This window comes from Monodelphis domestica, chromosome 5, assembly GCF_027887165.1.
Source record: "Monodelphis domestica isolate mMonDom1 chromosome 5, mMonDom1.pri, whole genome shotgun sequence".
Taxonomy (NCBI): domain Eukaryota; kingdom Metazoa; phylum Chordata; class Mammalia; order Didelphimorphia; family Didelphidae; genus Monodelphis; species Monodelphis domestica.
The window spans coordinates 199,861,715-199,875,481 of record NC_077231.1 but is presented as its reverse complement, the minus strand read 5'-3'; the positions used below and the strand labels follow the sequence as shown (position 1 = coordinate 199,875,481).

The following is a 13,767-nucleotide window of genomic DNA, read 5'->3' as shown; positions in this document are numbered from 1 at the left end:
TGACAACAAATGCCCAACAACTGACATCAGATAAATTTCCCTATCTTATTCCCCAGTCCTCCCATCTCCCAAAGACTGCCTTTCAGAGAGAAATAATGTCCAGATAGAAAAAGAAGAACATAGTTGAAGAAGGGAGCTGAGCAGCAGTTAATATCCTGAAGGAGAAAACTATCTGGAAATGGAGGCATTACATTGCTCTCAAGAAGTGGCCATTTGTATTGCCATATATGGAGACTGATTACTTCTATTTGTATGTTGAGTGCATCATCTTTTCTGAAGAAAGAAAAGAGCTAAAATTTTTCACATCTATTTCACATCACTGTGATTTCACATCTAATCTATCTAATTATCTATTATTGAGTGACTCTTCCTGAAGCCTCTTCCATTATATCATACCCTCCTTCTAAGGATCAAACTCAGGACATTCAGCTTGTGAGACTGATGGGGTGCCTGTAGTGCCAGGGTCACTGGATTTCAGATTGGGTTTAGCTCCCAACTGAAGTGGATTGTCTATTATTAGCCAGAGACCAGAGAATTAGGACCTTCCCTTAGGGGGAAAACTCCTGTGACAAGGTCAAACCCTGGGGTTTCTACCTCCCAACTAAATAAATAAACTGAGGGCTTCTAGATTTCCATGTTGACATAACCAATACAAATACATTCTTTTCTAGAAGGAATAGGGCTGCATGTGGGTGGGGGAGGGGGGGTAAGGCCTGATTAGAGTACACTTAAGTTTACTTAGAAGAATCTGCATTCTTCTAAATTAGATTTGTTTTGCTACATGTTATACAAAGTTAAAAATCATTCATATTAGTCTACATCACTATTTTTATTACAACACAAAGACAAAGAAATAGCACAGACACCTTCTATGTAAGAAAATGGGATTTGCTTCATGAGATGGTAAACAGATTTTGCCTTTGTCAAACATATCAGAGAACATAGTCCAGCTCTGTTCTCCTTTCCACCACATACTTTACATAGATCCTGAAGCTTTCCCCCTTTTGTTGCCCTCACAATCCTCACTGTACAGATGCAGAAAGGAATAGAATTCTGTCATAAGAATTCTTTAAACAAATGAAAAGATACAACCCCCCTCTGCCTGCACATCCCCACTCCATCTTTCTCCCCTCTCCATTTCTCTCCCTGCTCCCCATTTGAAACTCTCCCTCCCTTCATATCTGCAACAGAATCTTTAGTGAAAATAAACTTTCAGACTGTTAGCTGACACCAGTCTCCCTGCGGGGAAAAAATGTTACTAACAAATTTACACCTTTGTCTCTGAGGGATCTATGAGAGACCAACAAATTTTGCTAGATTTTCAAGAAAAGAGCAGTTGTGAGGAGTGAAGAACCTGTAAGCTAGAAAAAAGCCCCAAAATGTACTTTTGCCAGTATCTTAATCAGAACTGGGACTTGTAGAGATTAAAAACTGAGCATCAGAATGGCAGAATACCAAGTTTTCTACTTTTGAAGAACATGGCTGCAGAAGGCTCTTTAGTGAGAATCTTCCAGAGAGGCTTGGGAAGAAAAGAGCCAAATGGAGGCTGAACTTTGGACAAGCTAATGCATGCCTCCCATAAAGGTAGACAGCATAACTTCTACATCTGCTACTCTCTATTGCATGTTAGGCAATGAATAGACTGGAATGGATAAACTGAAGGGGTTATAATCCTCTATTTCATTTCCTAAGATATAGCTAATAGATTACAAAATATATTTATATTTAAATCGGCTCATACATTGGATTATAAAAAGATGGTTGCTTTTTCAAAGAGAAAATGAGGCACCAAAATATATGGAGACAAATGTGAATCCTTATTCAAAAATTACAGAATCTAGAGTTGTAAGAGTCCTTAGACGAAGCTCCAATCAATTTAATGCCATTAACTTTATGACATTTTTCTGTAATGATACAAAGTTTCTAGTAAGTTCATTAAGTTTTAAAATAATTTTACATGAAAAGCAGAATCCATACATGATTCTTTCTCTTTACTTAAAAAAAAACAAAAACAAATATCTAGCTAGATATTCATTTAATTGAAAAACATTATCAATGACAGAGTATAACTTTCATATTAATGAATTACTTAGAGGAAAACTGACACAAGCACTGTACCCCCAGAAACCCAGGCAAACTATTATCAGGGAAACTCCCTTGCTCCCTTACATCCTTGTGACTCTGAGCCTAAAAACACCCAATGAACCCTTTAGGGTCCCTCTAGGGTCCTGAGATGACAATCTTCCTTTGATAGTCCTCTAGATTTAAGATGTACAGAAAGGAAAGATGCACCTCAAGGCCATACCTCGATCCTATCAGACATCTGTTTGTTCCCTAAAACTAAGGAATCTTTATGTCCTCAGGCAGATGATCACCACAACTCAACAAATGCCTGAGTGACTAACACTCTCTGTTGTAAAAAGTATAAAATCCCCAGAACTGATGTCTTCTTGGGGAACAGCCTTTCCATTCATGCTGTACTCCCAAGGAACTGCTCCCCATCTTGCTATCCTCCTGGCCATTCTCAACATCACCTCCTAAATTAATAAATTTTTCTTTTTGTTTTTAAGCTAAGTTTTGGAGTCTTGCATTCTTGCAAAAGGTATCCTTCCTGAACCCCAGGGGTACACATCTGAACCCCCATAACAAAACAAACAGTAAATGTTTTCAAATAATTGCCATTCTATCACATTCTAAATCCAATGATCAAGAGTAACATGTATTATACTAGAAACTGTACAAATCGATAGAAGAACATTTAAACAGGACAGAGAACAAAGAAAAATAAAGTCAATGTGCGTGCGTGCATGCGTGTGTGTGTGTGAGAGAGAGAGAAGAGAGAGAGAGAGAGAGAGAGAGAGAGAGAGAGAGAGAGAGAGAGACAGAGAGACAGAGAGAGACAGAGAGACAGAGAGAGTGTGAGTTAAGGAAGATGATTCTGTTAGCCAGAAGGGTACTTAATTTATTCCCTCAGTGATTTTAAAATCTATTTCTTAAACTTGTTTATAGGGTACATAATGGAATCTACTTCCCTTCCCCACCTCAGGGTCCATGAATAGATCTCAAGGAATAAATGAATTCTCAATAATATTTTGCTGACAGTATTTCATGGTAAATTATTTCCTTTGTAATTTTATGTATCCTGTTTTGTGCATTTAAAAACTTTATTTTGAGAGGGATTTCATAGGTTCCAATAGACTGCCAAAGGGGTGCTAGCCACACACACACACACAAATCTAAAGATTCCTGATTTAGGAGGATTGGCAATGTCTGAGAACATAAAACTGGAATAGGTATGCAGAAAAACCAAAAATAAATTATATATTATCTCTATAACAAAATAGCAAAATAGTAAATGGAAATGTACAAAAAAACTCAACATGAGAGAAAGGGGTCATTTTCTTAGATTTTACAGAGACTCATAGTTCAGGGCAACTATTGGCAAAAGTATGGTTCAATTCTACCAAGCATCTGTCTTGTCTCCCAGCCTTCCAAAAGGAGAGGTTAAGTGTGAAGGCTTTTCAACAGAGCCTATGTGAAAAAAAAAAAAGACCCTAGAGTCCATGCAAATGGCAAAACCTTATCTTGGCGGGACATGAGGCAGTGGGGGAAGAGGCAGCTGGCAAAAGACAAGTGAGCCAAAAAAGGAAGGCCATCATTTGGGAATTTTGTATTTTGTTTGTCTTTTAAATAAGGAGATAGATGGTTTTATACAGTTCAGATTTACTGAAGGCTTCCAGAAACCTGCAAAACCTTTGAATAAAGAAGGTTTCTAAAAAAGGTCTAGAGGTAGAACCAATCACATGCACTTTCAGCTTCATCTCCCAAAGGGCCCACTACTCATCTCTCCCTGAATTACCATCAGTATAAGATTGGAAGAGCTAACAGATTAGGACAAAGAAAACAACCCCAGAACCTTACAGAAAGCTCATCAACTCCTGTGCTTAATACTGAGAAGGCAGTTGCACGGACCAAAACAGACAGACAAGTTAACAGGCTGCACTTTACCCAAGTTTATCCTGTTCTTCTAAAAACATTGATGGACACAAAGTATTCTGGAAGGCAAAGTCAAAAGAGAAGCACTGGGTATAATCACTGGCATAACCAAAGTAGGCATGGAGTAAGATCACTAAGCAAGGGAGAGGATCAAAACTATTTTTAGTAATGAACTGTCATAGTTCTGAGGCCTAGGGAATAAAAATGAAGATCTTACCCTAAAACTTCTTTCTATATATTATTTTCCTATTGAGTTTCTGAATAAAGGTTTTATGGAAATGTAGGAGATGTCATTAATTTGGCCTTACTAAATAAATTGGTTACAGCCCCTCATGAAATTTTATTTTGTAAATTAATTAAAATTGCCTTCGATCAGAACATAATCAATAAAGATTTTTCGAGGGTAAAAGGGAGGTAAAGAAAAGGCTGTTAGTTAAGTGACAGGGCATCCAGCAGGAATCAATGGGGTCAGAACCAAACTCATTCTTGTTTAGGAGCTCTCTTCAAGTATTAAGAAAAGAAGTAAACAAGTCCCTAAAGAGATATACAGAGGACACAGAGCTGGGAGGTTTTAGGGCCTCTGAAATAGAGGCAAAAAATAAAAAAGTAAAGTTCAATCTAGAAAATGTAACTAAGACAACTCAGGGAAAAATAATCCTAAACCAAGGTATTAAAAAGGCATGGGGCAGTAGGATGAATAAGGTGATGTGACACAGTGAGATATGCACAATAAAGGCTAGAATAGAAGACAGTCTGGTGATGGTGGGGGTGGCACTTCAACCTAAAATGAAAGACTGAGGAGTAGGGAAGTGATTAATATTGAGAAGATGATGATTTTTCTTTCCTAGAATCTCTCAGAACTGGATGGTATGGCAGAAATTTATTTAGCTCAACCTTGTCATTTGCCAAATGAAAAAACTGACTCCTGAAGAAGTTAAGTAATTTATTTAAGCTCACACAGCCTGTTGGTGGCAAAATTTGTCCTTGAAGTCCCAACTGCTAATTCCAAGCTCAATGTTATTTTCTGTTATACCACACTGCCTGGGCATCTATGTGATCCCATTTTAAAGACATTTCATCACATTATAACATAGCATTTTAATCTGGCCAACTGACCTTGTCTATTAGTTTCGAAAACGTTATGCTCTATTAGCTTCACACTTTTGGGGTGATTTCACTTTCATATGGTTTAATGACACAATATACCAGAAGAAAACTTTTATAATATACACTGGTTGTTCCTACTCATTTTTTAGAACTTCTTTACTTGTGAAGTGAGAAAAGACCAAGGAATCCTTATTCAATGGAACCTGGATTCAAGGCAATAATTCCAAAGTAGGTTTATGCATCATCAGCCTGATTAAATGAACCAACATGCTTATTTCCCGAGAGTTTACTGCTTAAATGTACAAATATCCTATTACCTATATTTCCTTCAACACATAATTAATACCAGAATAAAAATAATAAAAATCCTTTGGTTATTAAATATAACTAAAAATCTATAATATCTATGCATATTTGTTATAAATTAGAGTATAACATATCAATTTCAAAAAGCAGTATGAAAAATTTATTTCACCTTTAATCTTCAGTGGAGTCCTACAAATTATCACCTCCTTCCAATTTCCCTGACATATTAATCTTTTTTTTTTGCACTTCTAAGCAGCAGAAGTACCTTATTAATGCTTTCAAGTGTCTCCTGGTATATTGGGCACACTACTATAATTCTCTCTAAGCATTTCTTTCTATCTTTAGATAGGACAAATGGGATATAAATAGATCTAATGCCATGTTCTCTTTTCCCCCATAAATTAAGAACACACAATCCCACCCAATATTCAAAAGGAAGAAAAAGTCACTTCAGTAACCTTTCACAGTACACATTATTGCATTGATAAATGTTGGAATAAACAAAAATACTGATATCCCAAGAATCAGACCCATAACACTCCTCTGGGAAAAGTCTACTAGACAAAGTCTAAAACAGCAGAGATCCCTGAAGGACTAATTGCTTAGCTAACATTCTGCTTGACAACCCAGAGGTAATCTATTTATCAACACATGGCATGGTGTTAGAGGCAAATGTCATAACCCAGAATAATCTTCCATCAATTACAAAGTCTTAAATCCAATTTGGATGTCATGAGTCCAGGTTTTTCTTCTACTAATGTCTTACTGAGATAGGAACATCCCTTGAACAATTAAACAGATACTATATCATCTAAATTGTCCATTACATAAAGTGAAACACAGTGGCTCCTCTATATCTGACAGGTCCTTCCAATAACATCCAAAAAACATGTTAAATTTTGGATGGGGTTAAGCATTTTGTTATATAATTCAAAGTGGTTCCCCAAAGTTGGACCTCACTTATTAGAAGTATGAACTCATTCACTACTTGCAACAAGTGACATGAATCTCCTTGGGAATGGTTCTTATGATCTGTTAGGAAATGGTACCATAGAGTCTGAATAGCCCCTGGGTGCTAAACATAAGAAAAAGCACAGTGGTAAAAGCCACAGGCTTTCTCAAACACTCGGCTATCAGCTGACAGAAGAGTGAAGACAAAACTCATTTCTTACTAAATGTTTTCATTTCCTCTGTACATGACAAAAAGTTTATAAGCTGACAAATAGGTGTTAAGGAGTAGAGGATTCTTGTAAAGAAAAGGAGATGTATTTATATAAATAGGGTCCCAGTGGTAGCAACAAGTAGACAATGGCATTAGCAATATCAAGAACTTAGATTTTTAAAAAATATATTATTTGTTTTATGTAGGACTGATAATAAAGAGTGGCTTTTCATTCCTAAATTTTTGTGGCAAAAAACAATTCCATTCTACCTGGCTTCAGCAGCAAGCAGTTCATCATAGTGGGAAGACCTCTGGTCATCATCCTGTCTATAGCGGATCACTGTTGCCAGCCCTTTGCTGACAAGAGCCTCAGCAATGTTTCTGCAACATAGAAAACAGATCAATGAACAATAGATGTAGTTTTAAAGTTCAGTCAAATAGAATGACAGCAATGAGAACTTATAGGTATCAATAGAATTACTTCTTTACTTCTAGTTCTTGCCTACCAGTCTGCCCCACACCGCTTCCCCCAAATAAAAACAGATTAGTGACCCTAAAGGCTAAGGACCAAGCATCAAAATTCCCTTGGTGGGTAGAAACATATTCTTTCCCACATACATGTGTTCATTCCCACATACATAAAAGTCAGCAGCAAATTATCTATCTGGCTACTGAAAGACAAAAAATCTGTATCTATCTTTTGGAAATGAAAAATAGGCTTTGAAATTTTAGCCCTAAAGATTAAAAAATATATATTATCTAAAATTCTCAAAATTCCATCTTTGCTCACCATCTCCTTAGATTACTTCTAGCTAAATTTGGGAAGTAAAAAATCATCTGAAATAAAAATGGAATATAGTCCTTACCATGTGTGGTATGCTCAATACAAAAATCATCAAAATTAGTCAACAAAATAAGACCTTGGTGGGGGCACAGCTAGGTAGATCAGAAGATTGAGAGACAGTCCTAGAGACAGGAGGGTCCTGGGTTCAAATCTGATATCAGACACTTCCCAGCTGTGTGACCCTGAGCAAATCACTTGACCCTCATTGCCTAGCCCTTACCACTCTTCTGCCTTGGAATCATATTGATTCCAAGACAGAAGGTAAGGGTTCAAAAAATAAATGAATGAATAGAACCTTGGATACTTTGTCATTTTTGTACTAATGATGCTTTGAGTTCTGTGTTTTGTTTTTAAAATTAGTTGAGGGGGGTGATAGTTTGATATTTGTGAGCCTGGTTTTATTTATCCCTGGGAAGAGCTAAAAATAAGACTCCAGGGGAAAACCCTGTATAAAAGGTACTATTTTTATTAGTATATAGCAATTTCCTCTACTTCGGAAGATCTCCAGACAAAGGGTAAGCACGCATCTCAAAGGAGATAGGATAATATGGCTATTCACTTATATTGAATTTCCTATAATAAGTGTTACTTATATAATCTAATGTAAAGAGATATGTAAGCAAAGCCAAGAAAACAATATACATTAACTCCCTCCCCCCAAAAACCCCTAAGGTGAAAGCTAATATTTACATTTTCCCCTAATTAACAAACATTTATTTGCTTTCTCTTCTACCTCATATTCTCCCTCAGGAAAAAATAAAAAAACAAATCCTAGTAACAAATATACTTATTTAAGCAAAATGAATTTTCCTATTGGACATATCTAAAATATTATGTCTCCTTTTGTATGTTTTTATCCATCAGGAAGTAGGGATCATGCATTATCAGTGGGCCTCTGGAATCATAATAGAAACACTGTCTTTGGAGGTTGTTTTCACACTGTTTTTTGATTATAGCACAAATTCTTGTCCAAGTTCTGCTCACTTCTTTGTGCACTGCTTAAAGTTATAGATGGCATGTAGGGAAGTGAGGTAACAAAGTGGATAGAATGCCAGATCTGGAGTCAGGAGGACCTAAATTTGAATCTGACCTCAGACACTTACTAGTTGTGTGACACTGGACAAGCCACTTAAAAACTTTGTTTCAGTTTATTTGAGTTGGAGAATGAAATGGCAAAACACTTCAATATCTTTGCCAAGAAAACCGCAAAATGGGGTCACGAAGAGTTGGACAACACTGAAATAACTGAACAACAAAACAACATCAAAATTACTGACACAAAGTAGTGAGGCAAATCTAACATGGTGATAGAGCTATCATTTGAATATTCCATTTTCGGCTCAGCTATGCTTGGTCTAAACTCTATAGAAATCCAATTGTAAGGTGTGGGTGGGAGAAGAACCCCTTCTGTCTTTTCCCCATCCTATTTTCTATCATCCTTCTATGTGTTGTCTTCTGTATCCATACCCTATAGACAGGAAGCCAGAAAAGACAAAATGTTCAAACAGATAGTATGTGGGATGATGGTGCTAAACATAGCTGCAGGCTATTGGGTATATAACATATTATATAGTACTATGACCACTATAGTATTAGAGACTATGATAACAAATACTACCACATTTATAATGAATATACCATTTAAAAAAGATATTATCCTATGGCAAGGACTCACTCAGGCTTATATTTTTACCATGACTATAATATAGACTCTCACATACATGAAGAACATTTACAAGTTTTTAATACTAAGGAGAGTGGCACAACTCATGGTAGTGGACATAAACTTGGAAAATCTTGTCAAGAACATTTGTTAGGAAATTTTAAAGAAAAAGGGTTTAGATCAGATCAAAGATAAGGGAAATGGACAGGCTGACAATGTAACTAAAGATAAGGAAAAGAAGGCCAAGAAAAACAAGTCAGGTGCACAAGGAAATGACAAGAATAAGGCACACTGGTACAAACAAAGATGCTGAGAAAAATTTGCCTTTGAAGGACATTATTAAGATCTCAGACTCAGCAGGAATGTTACACTCCAAGGTCCATAAACAATTCACCACTCAGGAATTGGATTCCATCCGGAAAAAATTTCCAAAACTTATCTCAGAGCCCCACAGATTCCACAAGGAACTAAAAAGGGCATTTCGTATCTTTCAACCAAGTTTTGATGGTATGGAGTTCCTTCTGTCGGAGTTGTTTACCCCCACAAACACCACCAATTCATAGATAAAACAAGAGCACCCCGACAATCTGGCCAACAGAGGAACAAAGAGAGGATTTTGACTTCTCTAACACCGTATGCATGACCTATCTTAGGAAATGAAGGGAAGGGAAGATTTGCTCAAAGCAATCAAGATGTGTTGCTTTAAGTCAAATGCTTGGGTGTAAATTTGACAAAATGGTCCAAGAAAAGAAGAAGCATCCAGCCACATTCACTGACCACCTCTCTGAGACTGCAGAGTCTATCATGGGAATAGAGAAAGATTCTGAAGAGTCTACAGCCCATGTCAGAAGGCAATTTCTAAGAGGTTGCACACCACACCTCAAAAATTTCTACAAGAATTATTTCCCTGAATATAACATGGTGACTTTGTCTGAGTTACAAGATTCTGAAATATATATTTATGACATTCACACAGAACAACATAGACAGGTATCGGAATTAAGACAAAAATTACAAGACTCAGAAGAGAATCTAAAGGAAAAAGAAATTCAGGAACTTAAAAATCTTAATAAGACCAAAACATACACAAAACCTTCCTACCAGCAAAGGAAAATGCAATGAGAGATCAGACAATGCTTTTTCTGTCACAGAAATGAATACCTCATAAAAGACTGTTTTCTCAAAAAGAAGTATGAAGTTAACAATAAGAACACACAAAGAAAACATTATAAACAGCAGAAAAATACCTGCTGTAAGCACTGCACTTTAAGACCAAATCAGGAAACATCAAACCTTGAGGAAATGTCTGTAGCTATAAATGCAGGGAATAAACCTAAATATTCAGATGTCATAAGAAGGGACTTATGAATTCAAAAGTATAATGTATTTAGTTTGGGGAATGGAGAAAGAGAGGTGCACAATAGTAATAGAAATACTGGAATAATACATAAGGAAGGACAGAAAAGAGACAATACACAGGTGATACAGAAAATTAAGTCTGTGAGTAATAATGAGAGCAAGCCAAGCAAAATATCAAATGAAAAGGCAGAGACAAGTAAAGGAACTAGATAAAGAAGTCAAAAATATCATCGCTCAGATACAAACTAAAATGAGACTCCTAGAAAATTAACATAGTAACCATTCATGAAAAAAGGTAGGAAACAAGTTAAAAAATACTTAGAAAACTTTTTTCAGAGCAGATTGGGCACAGGGATTGAATTTTGTCAGAACAATTCACATAAACCTAAGCAGGATATGGTGAAAGACTCAGAAAACACAAAATTTCAATTCCCTGCAACAAAAGAACCATAGCAGAAAGTCAAAACAAGAGTTTACTATTAATGGAGTTGTAAAAGACTTGCAAACACTCACAGATAAACACAAAAAACCACAGGAACAAGTGAACACTTCAAATAGCTATATGGTACAAACTTCCTTAGAAAAAAAAACATCTAATTTGAACCCAGAACCTGAAAGTTTTTATCCTACAGTGAGTAATTTAGAAGTTACAAAATTTAATAAAAATGAAATTGAACATTTGAAAATAATAATCATGTTCAAAGTACTGGAAGTGGAATAACAGTTATATTTGAAAAGATGAATAGAATGCATAACTTAGCAAATGATAGAAAATCCAAGGATTCAAATGACAGCCATGAAACCAACATTCTAAATGGTTGGGGGAGGTCTGACCACGAAGGAATATATCAGATTAACCATAGCTATGATTTAAATTTCATTTTCCAATGAAGTTGAAGACATGATACAATCAAACTCTGAAGAAGATCACATCGGAATTGATTTAAGTCAAGAAGATTCAACTAGTTCAACACAACAGGCAGAAGATACCAGAACAATGCAAAGTGATTCACTAACAATAAATTCCATATCTACACAAAAGCCAGAACAATATGTATGGATTAAAGTGAGAAAGAAAAAAATATAAAGCTCTCATGGATACAGGTGCTTCAAAATCTGTCCTAAAGGCATGTCCAGGGGATACCAACATAGGAGGTATGGTTTCTGGAGCTGGAGCTCCAGGACAAAAACAACAAATCTCTGAGATTAAGAGCACAATGGCCAAAGTGGGAGCTCTCACCATTGATCATACATTTTTACTGATTCCCTTATTAACAGATAACCTTTTAGAATGGGATTTCTTTGTGTGTAAAATCGGAGCAACTTTGCAATGTGAAAGATTTTGGAAAATATACTTACATTTACCAAAACATTCATTAAAACACTACCCATTGTTATACCTGGCACAATTAGAAGAAGAACCTGAGAAAATCCAGATTTTAACATCTATGTATGAAAAACCTAAAGATATTCCACAAGAGATTTTTGCAAAACATCAGAACGATGTGGGTAGGATAAAATCGGTTACATCAGTCAGAATTGAAGTCAGGGATGGAATACCACCTAAAATATCACAATATAAATTAAGCAGGTAAGCAAAAGACCTACAGTGTCTGAATTTAATACTTCAATTCTAGCTATTAAAAAGAACAATCTTAATGAATATGGAAAAACAATTTGGAGATTTCTGATGGATCTTAGGGAAGAAAATAACTTTATAAGAAAACCCCACACTATCACACCTTCTTCGAATGATATAATAGCACAAATACCTTCAGAGGCACGGTGGTACACAGTGTTGGACTTGAGCAATGCATACTTTACCATACCATTGTACCCTGACTCAAAACATTTTTGCTTTCCAATGGGACAAACTCAGCTGTGCTATAAAAGATTAGTGCAAGGATGTTGTGAGTTGGCTTCCATATTTTGTCAACTTGTACAGAGAAACCTAGCTAACATAACTTTCAAATGTAGCAGATTAAAACATTATGTGGATGACTTACCGCTAGCATCAACCTGACCCAAAAACATGTTTGCAAGATTCAAATAAGTTATAAATAGAGGTTCATGAGAGTGGACATAAAGTTTCCAGTGGGTTCTCCTGAAGATCGAATATCTTGAATTTGTCCTGGAAGGGGACACCGGGAAAATCTCTAATAAAACAAGAGCAGACATACAGAAGCTAGGCATTCCTAGGACCAAGAAAGAACTTAGAGCATTTCTAGGAATTGCTAGTTTCTCAAGACAATACACAGTAGCATATTCCCATATTTACAGATATTTAACTTATTTGACAAAGAAAGAAATTAAAGAACCATTGCAATTAAACAAAGAATACCTGCATGCTTTGTCACAGCTGAAACGAGCCATCCTATCAGCTCCGGCTATGGGAATACCAGATTATAAGAAGGAGTTACACTTATACATCCATGAAGTTAAAGGCATCGCTTCTGGAATGTTAGCACAGTATTTTGTGCTGATTTTAAGGGCTATTAAATTTTACAGTTCTATCCTCGATTCTGGTGCACTGCCTGAAAAGCTTTGTGGCTCCTGCTCTCATGGTGAAGAAATCTTATGATATACTACTGGGATGCAATTGCATGTATATTCTGCACACCAAATAGAAAAACTGCTAAGGTCGCAGAATATGCATTCATTCACTGATGCAAGAATATCCCAATATGAAATTATTTTGCTGGGCAATGACAACATCACTATTCATACCTGTGCACCATTGAACCCAACAACTCTGATTCCAGAATTTTTGAGTGAAGAGTATTCTGGATATAATACAGAGATTTTGGATAGCACCAGGAATAACAACAAATGCCATTAGAACTTGTAAGGCATGTGAAACATGCAGAAAATATAATCAAGGACATTTTAAGAACATAGCATTGGGAGGCAGACCTCTCAACTACATGCCTTTCCAATATATTCAGATTGATTATATTAACATGCCCAAAGACAAGGGATACAAATATGCATTGGTTATTGTGGATAGACAGACAAGATGGGTTGAAGCACGTCCACCCAAGAAAAATGACACAGCAACAGTAGTGAGATTTCTATTAAAAGAGATAATGCCTAGACATGGCATTCCCAATACCATAGACTCGGACAGGTGGTCTCATTTCACTTCTCAAGTTCTACAAGAAATCTACAAGAACTTGGGGATCAAATGCAATCATTACTTGGTTTATGGATCCCAAAGTTCAGGCCAGGTGGAACATATAAACAAAGAATTGAAAACCCAAATAGGTAAACTCTGTTGAGAAACACACTTCAAATGGACAGATGTTATTATACCCATTGCTTTATTTAATA

General features: G+C 36.1%; 1 protein-coding gene across 2 annotated transcripts in view; it reads right to left on the bottom strand.

The window, feature by feature from the left end:
• Positions 1–13,767, bottom strand: part of SND1 (staphylococcal nuclease and tudor domain containing 1) — a 547,109-nt gene that overhangs the window by 252,834 nt on the left and 280,508 nt on the right. For both annotated transcript variants that reach the window (XM_001366193.5, XM_056799670.1), the window contains exon 13: positions 6,842–6,952. In XM_001366193.5, the coding sequence (XP_001366230.2) occupies positions 6,842–6,952 (111 nt within the window). The remainder of the gene's footprint in view (positions 1–6,841; positions 6,953–13,767) is intronic.